The sequence below is a fragment of the Cynoglossus semilaevis genome, chromosome 12 (genome assembly GCF_000523025.1).
Source record: "Cynoglossus semilaevis isolate Cse_v1.0 chromosome 12, Cse_v1.0, whole genome shotgun sequence".
NCBI lineage: Eukaryota > Metazoa > Chordata > Actinopteri > Pleuronectiformes > Cynoglossidae > Cynoglossus > Cynoglossus semilaevis.
The window spans coordinates 6,772,229-6,784,564 of NC_024318.1; the positions used below are offsets into that span (position 1 = coordinate 6,772,229).

Sequence of the window (12,336 nt, forward strand, 5' to 3'; positions counted from 1 at the left end):
CTTCTAATGCTGTTTTCACGTTTCATCCCCGGTCTGCACGATGCAGCTCCAACAGTCGTCTAAAGGTTATAGCTGTGATATTCCAATCATATTCTCACTGACAGCCCCCCTCCTTTTCAACCCATATAATACATCTTACACCACAACATTGAATTGGCCGCTCTACACCACAGTAAAAATACATCAGGTCTTGGCTGCATTTTCTTTTTTTCTCCTGCAGTCAATGCAGAGATGTAATTAAATCAGACAGAAATCACCCTCGCCGGCCCTGGTCTATAAGAACATGTTCAATAACCGCTGGGAATGGTCACAACTCCACATACACCTGCTGCTGCTGCTGCTGCTGTGGTTCAATTATGTAATCACATTCAAGCACTGTGAATAGATCCACTGAAGATCAGTCTCGCTCACGAGAAATGTTTAGACGCAGCATCTGTCCATACCTTGAATTCAAATGAAATGATCTCATCTGCCTTTCATTTTCACAGTAACCTTGGCAATGACAGCCTGTACATGTCCTACGCTGCTCTCATGGCTAAGGTAATACTTGATCCATATGAACGATATTACGTGATTTGAAATGTTTCATTAATTAATGTAAGATTATTTAGAGACATAAATTATCTTAAGAACAAGGGAGAAAAATAAAAATTAATGGATTGGGGAAAGAATGATTGGGAAAATATTAAGACTTTTATCTCCAAGTCTTGTCTCTACATAAAAAATGCATCCCAAAAAGGGCATCTGATGAATTTGTGAAATCTTACATCACTTGAGTATTGATTTATTGTTCTTTGAACTCCCCATAAATCACAATCCTCCACTGTACGGCTGCTGCAGAGCTGCCACAGAGAGGACGACGGTGAGAAACCGGAGGTGGAAAGCTTTGAAGTGAGTGAAGGTGTTTCCACTGATAAAGAGCAAAACCCAAGAATGTTTTCTGTATATTTCAGCAAATTACACAGAGAATTGTTTTTTGTGGCTCAGGAGAAGGAGATGGAGAAACAGAGGTTACTCTACCAGCAGGCCAGGTTGCATCTGCGTGGAGCCTCAGAGATGGTCCTGCAGTCTATCAGCGCCAGCAAAGGCAAAGAGAGTCCGCCACATAAATATCAAATCATAAAATATAAGTGTTCTGCTTTGTTAATGTCATCATTATCTGTGGTCATCCTGTCTTAAACTGTAATTTATTTTTCATATCAGGTTCCATGGGGTCCATAGTTGCCCCCACCTTGAAGCTGGGTATAGCCGTCCTCAATGGAGGAAACCTGACAGTTCAACAGGTAGATGTTAACAAAGGTGTCATGGAATGGCAACTGTGACCGTTCTTGTCTTTCTGGTCCTGAAAAAACACACACACACACGCACACATATATATATTCTCAAAAATAGAAAAAAATGTATTTATACATATGTGTATATGTATATATATGTGTGTCTACACACATATATAATATATAAATATGTGTATAAATATACATATAAATATATGTAAATATATTTATTTGTAGTGACACACATATATACATGTGTTTATATATGTGTATATATTTTTTGTTGTATATGTATATATAAAATATAAATGTGTATAAATAAACATATAAATATATGTAAATATATTTATTTGTATTTGTAGTGACACACGTATATACATATGTTTATATATGTGTATATATTTTTTGTGTAAATATGTACGTATATACATATCTACATATGTATATACGTACACATATATGTGTTTATGACACACATATTTACATGTACATGTATATACGTACACATATATGTGTTTATATATGTTTATATACAAACACACATACATATAAATATATATATTTCAAATTAATTATACCTTTTTTCTTATTCACACCTCTTTTTCTGTATCTTTGATGCCTTTGTGTGACAGAAAATGCTGGATTACCTCAGAGAGAGGAGGGATGTTGGCTTCTTTCAGAGCATGGCCGGACTCATGCGGTCATGCAGGTGAGTGAATTTGGAAAAATCCTCCGACCAAATCTGTCAAACGTCACAGAGGGAGGCAATCTCACAGATACCCGTTGACAAAAACGTGAGGTTTGCTTACTGTATGCATCTGTTATCCAGTGTTCTGGATCTGAACGCATTTGAGAGGCAGAACAAAGCAGAGGGATTAGGCACGGCCTTGGAGCAGCTCTCAGGTACTGTTTCATATGGAAATCAGCCATGTCAAAGCGGAGGAGCCCACTGTGACGTCTCCTCCAACGTTGTACACCGTCTAAATTCAAACTCCAAACTCATATCTTTTTTTCCAAGCCCTTTCGCGGTGTTGAATTTTATTAACAGCTGTCGTCTTTCACACCACTCTGACCCAATTTCCCTCTTGTCATTTATTCCTTCTTACCTTTTCTTCAGGCTGCGCTGTTGCTTTTGCTGCTGTTATTTTGCGGTGGTTTTATGCATATCTCTCTCCCAGGGGACAAAGTGATGCCTGACAAGGATCTGACCTGTGACCTGTTCCGATTTCTACAGCTGCTGTGTGAAGGACACAACTCAGGTTATTTGCCCTCTGGGGTTTTCACGCGCTTGGATACTGTCCCATATATCAGTCTGCAAGGAAAATAGGAGAGATGTTGAAACAGAGTAAAAAAAAAAGACTTGTTTTTAACCTGAATAATTGGGGTTGCAGTAATTACTTCACCAAATGACTCCACTGAGTTGTTTTTGCTACAGAGTTAGATGTGCAGTGAAATGTGTTTCTATCTTTTCTGTCATGTATTAGAATTTCAGAATTACTTGAGAACACAGTCAGGAAACAACACCACTGTGAACATCATCATATCCACAGTGGACTATTTACTGAGAGTGCAGGTAGGTTTTCATTGACGTGTTTCACACTTTGTCAATAGACGTTGCCAAGTCTGTGAAGTGAATTAAAGCATTTACCTTTATTTAAAAAAACCTACATCACTGTAGGAGTCGATCAGTGACTTCTACTGGTACTACTCTGGTAAAGATGTCATCGATGAACATGGCCAACACAACTTCTCCAAGGCAATCGAAGTGTCAAAACAAGTCTTCAACACACTCACTGAGTACATCCAGGTCAGCCAGGTCACTTAGCATTAGCATTAGCATTCATTCGATTTTTAATTTTTATTATTTTAGAAAATATCTTGAATAATCAAGGTCTCCTTCCAGGGTCCGTGTACTGGGAATCAGCAGAGTCTCGCTCACAGCCGACTGTGGGACGCCATCGCTGGATTCCTCCACGTTTTTGCCCACATGCAAATGAAGCTGTCGCAGGTGAAGTGTCACGATCATACTCTCAGTTTGTTCCGTCCGTTTGCTACAGTTAAAAACAGTGAACATTTGTAATTTCACGTAGGATCCGAGGCAGATTGATCTCCTGAAGGAGCTGATGGATCTCCAGAAGGACATGGTGGTGTTTCTACTTTCCATGCTGGAAGGTACGGTGTGGCAGCATTTTGGATCAATAAGATTAATGATTCCACCCACATTCCACATTCTTTTGTCTTTGTTTTTTTTAGGTAATGTTGTCAACGGGACCACTCACTTACACTTTTTTTTAGGTAATGTTGTCAACGGGACTATTGGAAAGCAAATGGTGGACATGTTGGTGGAATCTACGGGTAATGTGGAGATGATCCTCAGGTTTTTTGACATGTTCCTCAAGCTTAAGGACTTCACCTCCTCCGATGCCTTCAGGGAGTACAACGCTGACCACAGCGGATGCATATCCAGGAAAGAGTTTCAGAAAGCCATGGAGAACTGCAAACGTTTCTCAGCAGCCGAGACTAATTTCATCCTCTCCTGCACCGAGACGGACAAAAGTGAAACCGTGGATTACAAGTCTTTCGTGGAATGTTTCCACGAGCCGGCCAAAGACATCGGCTTCAGCATCGCTGTCCTGCTCACAAATCTGTCGGAACACATGCCCAAAGACTCCCGGCTGCAGACGTTCTTGGAACCGGCGGCGTGCGTCCTCACTTACTTTCGGCCCTATCTGGGCCGCATCGAGATCCTGGGCAGCGGGAAGCGGATCGAGCGTGTCTACTTTGAGATCAGCCAATCCAGCCGCACACAGTGGGAGAAGCCGCAGGTCAAGGAGTCCAAGAGGCAGTTTATCTTTGATGTCATCAACAAAGCGGGAGAGAAGGAAAAAATGGAAATGTTTGTTAACTTCTGTGAAGACACCATCTTTGAAATGCAACTGGCAGCCCAAATATCTGACTCTGACCCGGGAGAGAGAAATGCAGAGAATGGACAAGATGGAAACAGCACCAACAAAGAAGAAGAAGAAGCTGAAACAAAGGAAATGTCTTTTTTGGGTCAGTGGTTTCTGCTGCTAACAGGTCTGTTTTCTTTGACGAACCTAAAGACGTTAATGAGAATGACTCTGAAGGAGGTTCTGGTGTCGGTTCTGAGCCTGGTAAAGGTAGTTTTAAAGGCTCAGGTGCGGTGGAGTTGTCTGGTGATCCGGACATTCCTGTACGTCCTTTTCATAGTTTTTGTCAGCGGAGGTCTCATAGAAAAAGCCAAAAGGATGAAGATTTCAGATCTGTTCGCTGGTATCCTTGAGCCAACCCTTGATGAGGTCACTAACGTGCCAAGTGGTGTGAATCGGCTCAGGAAGTACTCGGCCTGTTTCTCCTCCCAGACAGAATTGAGGGAGATTGGAAAGGAGGCAGCTGTGACCCCCCGGAGGGAGGTGGAGGTAGTGTCAGACATATTTGGACTGAAAGTGAAGAAAGAAGGAGGTCAGTACAGAATTATGGCTCAAGACCTAACAGGTAGCCTGAGTGACCTGTTCAGCATCACCTCTGTGGACTTCCATGGAACGCATCAGAAGAAGGTATGAAATCACTTTAATGGTAAAAAAAAAGAGAGTGTATTTTAATAACCTATTGTTTTCACACTAATCATGTTTAATCTTACATAAAGTTGAGTTTTTTTTCTTGAAATTTCAAGGTTCACACTGTGGCAGAAGAAAATGCAGAAAATACAGGAGGGTCTGAAAAGGAGGAAACAAAGTGAGGCCTTCAACTTGAAAATAAAAAAATCAAATCAAATCTCAGATTTAATATTGAAGTTCATTTTCATGTTTTACAGCATAAATGAAGGAACAGAATTGGACCAGAAGAATTTGAATGAGAAACCGGAGGCCGAAAGAGGAGTTAAAATACGACCTAATAAGTCAAAGAGCCGTCGGTCGGTTTTCTGGGAGATGATACACACGTTGAATCTCAGTCTACTGGTAAAACATTTACAGTACATTCTTAACCACAGATATAACTTCAAGGAGAATTCAATATTTTAAAATGGAGAAATCTAGCAGTTTGTGACACTTGCGTTGATATTTAGGGGTCTCAGATTGTGTTTAGGGGTCCAGTGCCCAAAATATCACTACTAGAGACATGCAACATGAAGCTGTTTCTCTTTGAGAGCCAGTGTTTTTATGTCATTTGTCTCATTTTTACTTGAAAACTAACCTTCATGTTCCATCTGTTTCCCTCCAGAACTACTTTGCAAGAAATTTTTACAACATGCGTTTACTGGCCCTTTTTGTGGCCTTTGCCATCAACTTCATCCTCCTCTTCTACAAGGTGAGAGTGTGATCACTGCCTACATCTTAAGTCGATCTCATTAATAATGTAATCCAGATGATATTTTTGACCATCCCAGGAGACGGCGGGGGCAACATTAATCTCACTATTTTTTTATTTATTTTAATTATATTTTATTTTTGTCAAATAACAGGATTTCTCTCCTCAGGTATCACCCTCGCCTGCACCACGGGTGGAGGAGGAAGGTGCGGTCACAGCGGTTCACAGCACGGTCGAGGGTTCTGTCGCCGAAGACCACGACGAGGCCAGAGTTTGTTTTGTTTTGGAGGAGACCAGCGGATACATGGAGCCGTCTCTCTGCCTCTTCGCCGTGGCTCACACCATTATCTCCTTCTGCTGTATTATCGGTTATTACTGCCTGAAGGTACCGGCCTCTCCACACACTTTAAATGCATTTATTGCACTTCTTCTTATGAGGTATTGATTTTCTTAGATAACCTCAGTAGTCTGTGAGACAGGCTGCCTGATCCCACTTGGAGGAAAACTTCTGTTTCTGCCACGTTGTTATGTTATTGTCATCATGCATACACCATATTAAATATATTTAAAAATATATATTTGCTGGATTTGATCCAGACTGCGTCGTTTCTAATTGAGTGGTGTGAACGGCAGGTACCGCTGGTGATCTTCAAGCGTGAGAAGGACGTAGCACGGAGGCTGGAGTTTGACGGACTCTACGTGACGGAACAGCCCCCCGAGGAGGACATCAAAGGCCAGTGGGACCGACTGGTCATCAACACACCGTACGTTCAGAGTCACTAATGAAAAACCAAAGATCCTAATGAGCGTTAACTGATGTGTTTGAACGTCTTGTGATTTCAGGTCATTTCCAAGTAACTACTGGGATAAATTTGTAAAGAGAAAGGTAAAACCTTCCTCTCTTAACGTTTGATCCTCTCTAGAATGTGCTTACGTTTGTACTGGGTTTTATTGTTTGCATATTTCACCCTGTGACACTACAGTCTATTAAAGAGCTTAGTTAAATTTAATGGAGGATTTAATGGCAGGTGTGATTAATCCCCCGTCAGGTGACGAGATAATCTTTTACTGTCTCCAAAGATGCTGTGATATCTTTTCTCCTCCGTATATAAAAAACGCTGCCTTATTAAGAGTCATTTATTATATTGATTGTTGACGATGTTTGAATTAAATTTTTGGTTCATTAAAATTTAGATTAGGTTCCTGAAATGTGCCGAAGACATCTACATGACAATACCAGTACTTTGAAATATACATACAGTACACACTAAAACCTAATGACAATTTTATGGAGTGGAACCCTTTTGAATAATCTTAGGTTGTGTAGAAAAATAAATAGTGTAATGTCTTGCCACTTTATGGAGAACCCTTTTGAATAATCTTAGGTTGTGACAATTTTATGGAGTGGAACCCTTTTGAATAATCTTAGGTTGTGTAGAAAAATAAATAGTGTAATGTCTTCAGGTACCTATGCTAATATACTTTGGTATATTAGACTGGTGTTTCCCAACTGTTTTCTACTTTTCTTCTCGCAAAACGTATATGAAATGAAATATAATAATCTCCTAGTTTAAATATACTCACACTTCACTAATATCTCAGCCTGTTTATTTGAAGACACTGATATAGTCGCAGGAATTGAAGAAAGACATAGATCTTCTTAAACAGCTCTATATGCATTATATATATATGTACATATATAGTACATTAAATGTATGTCTTTGTCTTGTGAACAGGTGATGGATAAGTACGGTGAGCTCTACGGTCATGAGAAGATCAGTGAACTGCTGGGTTTGGACCAATCAGCTTCAGACTTCAGTTCTGGGAGAAAAGGAAGGAAGTGGCTGAAGAGGGACTCGGGTATTGGTGCACTGTGAGTCCATGACGTATCTAAAAATCCAATAAAAGCCACTAGTCTTGATGTTGGCAGCCTCACATTGGTTATTCACTCATTTATCTTTACAAATGGATTAGATTTGAGTGGCAGGGAATTAAAAAGAACTGCTTTTTAAAGAGGTTCAACCTTTTGACGCCTCAGACACTGATACAGAGCAGAGTCAATAAAAAAACATCTACACATTCATAAATACTTGTTTTTTCAATTCGTAGCAGCTCCTGCCTCAAAACTGCACTGAACTTCAGTTAAAGGAAATAAAAATACAAATAAATGGAAAGAAAATACTGAAATTGAAAATTTGTTTTAATGATGCACCAGTCCAATTATGTTTCCTTAAAATTAACAATACATTTAAATGTATTTATCCAGCAATAATTCCTAACAAAGAAACTTAAGTCCAATTAACAATACATTTAAATGTATTTATTTATTTATTTGACTTATATAATATAGCCTGTTTTGCATTCACTGGCCGTTTCACTCAAAGTTTGTCCGTGGGGTGAGAACATGGACAAAATGGTCCCGGAACATTATGTTGTACCAGAGGAAGAACAGTGCATTCTGAAAACCAGACGACAGACTGGCTGCTTCACAAAAGACACCGGAGAGACAGGGCTCTGATTTTAGCCGTGGACATTTTGACCTCGTCCCGACACCACATGTGTCTGTGACATGATTCTTGTTTCATTTGATTCCAGCTTCCCCTCTGCTGACATCAAATATCAGATCTGGAAACTTGGAGTTGTGTTCACCGACCATGTAAGTACATTTGTTTTTTTTAATTTCACAGTAAGCTGACAGACCGGCGCCGCGTCCGACGGTTACTGTTAATAGCTCGTAGATCTGACGTTTTATGGTTTAATTGTCAATTGTTTTATACCTCGTTGCTCTGCGCTAACGTTGTGTTGATCCGATCACAGGCTGCGGAGCTGAAGGTGGTAATATCCTGTGATTCTGTCTTATCTTAAACACACATCCGTGTCTTGTCTTCTCCTGTTCTGCTAATCTGGGGGATATGGTCCATTATGTCTTTAGGCACTTATGGGTTTCCATGTGTGTGTGTGTTGTTCTGTGTGTGTGTGTGTGTGTGTTTGCAGTCCTTCCTGTACCTGGCCTGGTACATGGCCATGTCAGTTCTGGGTCACTACAACAACTTTTTCTTTGCGGCCCACCTCCTGGACATCGCCATGGGCTTCAAGACACTTCGCACCATCCTGTCCTCTGTCACACACAATGGGAAGCAGGTGTGTGTGTGTGGGGGGGGGGGGGTGAGGGGAGGGGGGGGGGGGGGGAGGTTGAAGGGTAGAGGGATAATTTTGTGGATAAATTCTGGTTATTTTTTTGTGGTAAAAAAATTAGTTTAAAATTAGGATAAGACTTGTAGTCAGATTAGAATTAGGGTAGGGATTGAGATTAGGAATATATATATTTATAAGGTTAGGGTTAATATTGGCAGTGAAGGATTACAACAGTAAAAAAACACAAAAATCAATGTGTGTGTGTTTGTTTGTGTGATTTTTGAGCAATTTGCAAGTGTGTTACGTTTACGTTTTTTTTAAAGACATGTTTAATCCAATTGCCTCGTTTGTGTGTGTGTGTGTGTGTGTGTGTGTGTTCAGTTGGTCCTGACTGTTGGATTGTTGGCAGTCGTCGTCTACCTCTACACCGTCGTGGCCTTCAACTTCTTCAGAAAATTCTACAATAAGAGCGATGACAACGGCACTGAAGACATGAAGTGCAACGACATGCTTACTGTGAGCTGTGGTGCCCACACACACACACACACACACACACACACACACACACACAGCTTTGGCTCTCCGTGTTGATCTTTCCAACACCAACACAGCAGCTCTCTTCATTTTCCAGCTGCTCAGATTGAGACGGTGATCCTGAGCTCAGCCTCAGTCCTTCCACTGTTTTACCATAAAGTGATGGACACGTAGACGGGGGACACGCTTCAGGCTGCAGTTCTTCGTTTTGTTTTTTTTTGGGATTTTTTTTTTAACATAGAAACACAACCACCTGCTGTATTATACTACAGAGCTGAATGTCACTCACTTTATGGGAATAAAACGGTCCCAAAAAGATACAATTACAGCATGCAGTGTGTAATTATGGAGGTTTATTTTTTTCACCAACACTGAAACAGAACAAGAGCCAAATGTGAGTCTGACTTGATTGAATCTGAATCCATAACCATTTACATTTAGAGCGTCTCCAGCAGACGACTTGTTTATCAATTCCCATTGGTTTTTTTTCATCAACCTCTGCACCAGAGCAGCTGGAACTGGAACCTAATTTGACCAGTTCAAAGACTCACGAAGATCAGTTTCATTTTTTTATCTAACATTAATGCTAATTTTAGCCATTTGTGAATTAATTGCTCGTTGTTAGTTTTCTGCTTTTCAGTCACACATCAGCTGATTCCTGCCCTCATCCACCAAAGCTCTTAATCCTCCACATCTGCATTTTTATTCAGTGAAATTGCAGCTCTGTCTTTTTTTTTTGCCTGTTGGCTTCCAATATACTCCTTTAGACACGGACCCTTATTTTGCTGCGGCAGATTTGGGATAAATAGTGGCACAAACAACTGTTGCAAATGGGAATTTTTGTTTTCAGGCCCGTGGTTACATCATGAAAATGATCCCAGAGATGATCCTTCTCAAATGACTACAAATTACAGTCTGTGCAAAAGAGTGACTGTTTATCACCACTGACCTTCACCACTGACCTTCACCACTGACCTTCACCACTGACCTTCACCACTGACCTTCACCACTGACCTTCACCCAACCAATGTCCAAGGCGTTGACATGTCACTTGATTTTCTCCATAGAGGAACTGTGACACATGAATGTAACGTGTTCACATGTTTTTTTTCCCAGTGTTACATGTTCCACATGTATGTGGGAGTGCGTGCTGGCGGAGGCATCGGTGACGAGATCGACGACCCCGCCGGATGTCCAAGGCGTTGACATGTCACTTCATTTTCTCCATAGAGGAACTGTGTATGACACATGAATGTAACATGTTTTTTTCCCAGTGTTACATGTTCCACATGTATGTGGGAGTGCGTGCTGGCGGAGGCATCGGTGACGAGATCGACGACCCCGCCGGAGATGAGTTTGAGGTGGAGCGTATTGTCTTTGACATCACGTTCTTCTTCTTTGTCATCATCATCCTCCTGGCCATCATTCAGGGTCTGTACATTTGTCTCTGTCTCTTCTAAACTGCCATCTGTTGTAGTTACCAACAAACCAAGCCATCGTCACAACGTTCTTCAAACGTTCTTGTGTGCTGACATCACTCATTGCTTCTTCTTTGAGGCTGCCAAACAAACTTAAGATGCATTACTGCCACCTACAGTACAGTGGCTGGAACGTGTGCCAAAGTTTTGTCAGTAATTGTTTTATTGGGATGAATGTCTTTCAGGTTTAATAATTGATGCCTTTGGGGAGCTCCGTGACCAGCAGGAGCAGGTGAAGGAGGACATGGAGGTAAAAAAAAACAAAAAAACCTAACAAAAGGTGTGAAGACCAAATTTGTAAAAATAATAATAAATATATATGTAAAAAAATCATATCTCTTGATCAACTTTTGTCCTGTTCAGAAGGTTAAGATTTTGAGATCAGTCAAATATCTATAGATACTCGTGTGAGTATTTATATATCGATACCACAGAACCTATACTCCCATCACTAGTTACTAGTCAGTACAGGAGACTAGTAATTTTTCCATTGGCTGCTGGGATTGGCTCTAGCTCCCCCTCTGGCCCTAAAATGCACTGAGCAGTTGAAGTCAAATATATTGATTTTTTTTTTTTTTAAATTGACATTTCAATTTTGGATATTTGATCGCAGTTCCCATCAACATTTCCTCTTAAATACAATTTCCTTTTATGCCAAAAAATCACTGTAACACATTTTTCAAACTGGTGAAGAGGACGTATTAAACCCAAACAGCAGGAGAAGGTTTACACCTGCTTATCTAATCAGCCAAACCTCAGGTGCTGTTTACTTTGCTGCCACCAGCCACAACAAATCACCTCTTTCATGAATCCACACTTGTTTTATCTGAGCGTCGTAAAAACACAGACTGTCGGAATTCAAAAGAAGCTGCACATTTTCATTTTCATTGTTGTTTGTTTCTGCTAAAAGCCCAGAGACACCGTGGGGAATATGTCTTTTTAGTGCTCCCCAAAATATATTCAACAAACGTGTCCCTTTGTGTCTCCTGAAAACCTGGCACTGAACGGTCCTGGAAGTCTGGAGTGGTGTGTTATTTGCAGTCTTTCACCTAATGTGGGCGTCCCTCGAATGTCTTTGTGAAAAGAAACAACTTAAAAGGTGTCATTTTCTTCCGCTCGGAGACTAAATACCACTTTGGAGTCGCAGGGCACGAAAACAAAAAATCTTCTCGTCTTCCGTTTTGGGATTTTATTTCCTTTTTTTTTATTGTTGTTGTTGCTGTGAATGCTCAAGAGAGCCTGGTGTTTGTCCTTTCTCCTCCTGCAGACCAAATGTTTCATATGTGGGACAGGAAGTGAATATTTCGACACGGTCCCTCACGGGTTTGAGACCCACACCCTGCAGGAGCACAACCTGGCCAACTACCTGTGAGTTACAACAGACAAATGTTCCTGCTCAGAAGTCACAGCTCGTAACTGTACCATGCTACACAAAAGCGAAGCACCAGAATATTTCTGCATGTTGCACCATCACAAATCTATTCTGGGGAGAAAAAAAAACAAAAATGTGTCCATTAACACATTTTTGTTCCTGGTGTAAAAACAATGCAAGCTGTTTCCCACCTTGTCCTCTGTAACTTTGAAGC

The 12,336-nt window shown here is 40.7% G+C and overlaps 1 protein-coding gene across 1 annotated transcript in view; it reads left to right on the top strand.

Annotated features, from left to right (window-relative positions):
• Positions 1-12,336, top strand: part of LOC103387261 (ryanodine receptor 2) — a 57,369-nt gene that overhangs the window by 43,232 nt on the left and 1,801 nt on the right. The window contains exons 78-102 of the mRNA XM_025060946.1: positions 489-540; positions 841-891; positions 988-1,087; positions 1,204-1,283; positions 1,907-1,983; positions 2,104-2,177; positions 2,453-2,533; positions 2,759-2,847; positions 2,953-3,081; positions 3,178-3,282; positions 3,365-3,446; positions 3,570-4,852; positions 4,969-5,030; positions 5,110-5,254; positions 5,517-5,603; positions 5,773-5,988; positions 6,237-6,367; positions 6,447-6,489; positions 7,340-7,476; positions 8,199-8,259; positions 8,598-8,744; positions 9,120-9,254; positions 10,547-10,703; positions 10,936-11,000; positions 12,018-12,118. Coding sequence (XP_024916714.1) covers positions 489-540; positions 841-891; positions 988-1,087; positions 1,204-1,283; positions 1,907-1,983; positions 2,104-2,177; positions 2,453-2,533; positions 2,759-2,847; positions 2,953-3,081; positions 3,178-3,282; positions 3,365-3,446; positions 3,570-4,852; positions 4,969-5,030; positions 5,110-5,254; positions 5,517-5,603; positions 5,773-5,988; positions 6,237-6,367; positions 6,447-6,489; positions 7,340-7,476; positions 8,199-8,259; positions 8,598-8,744; positions 9,120-9,254; positions 10,547-10,703; positions 10,936-11,000; positions 12,018-12,118 — 3,690 coding nt within the window. The remainder of the gene's footprint in view (positions 1-488; positions 541-840; positions 892-987; positions 1,088-1,203; positions 1,284-1,906; positions 1,984-2,103; positions 2,178-2,452; positions 2,534-2,758; positions 2,848-2,952; positions 3,082-3,177; positions 3,283-3,364; positions 3,447-3,569; positions 4,853-4,968; positions 5,031-5,109; positions 5,255-5,516; positions 5,604-5,772; positions 5,989-6,236; positions 6,368-6,446; positions 6,490-7,339; positions 7,477-8,198; positions 8,260-8,597; positions 8,745-9,119; positions 9,255-10,546; positions 10,704-10,935; positions 11,001-12,017; positions 12,119-12,336) is intronic.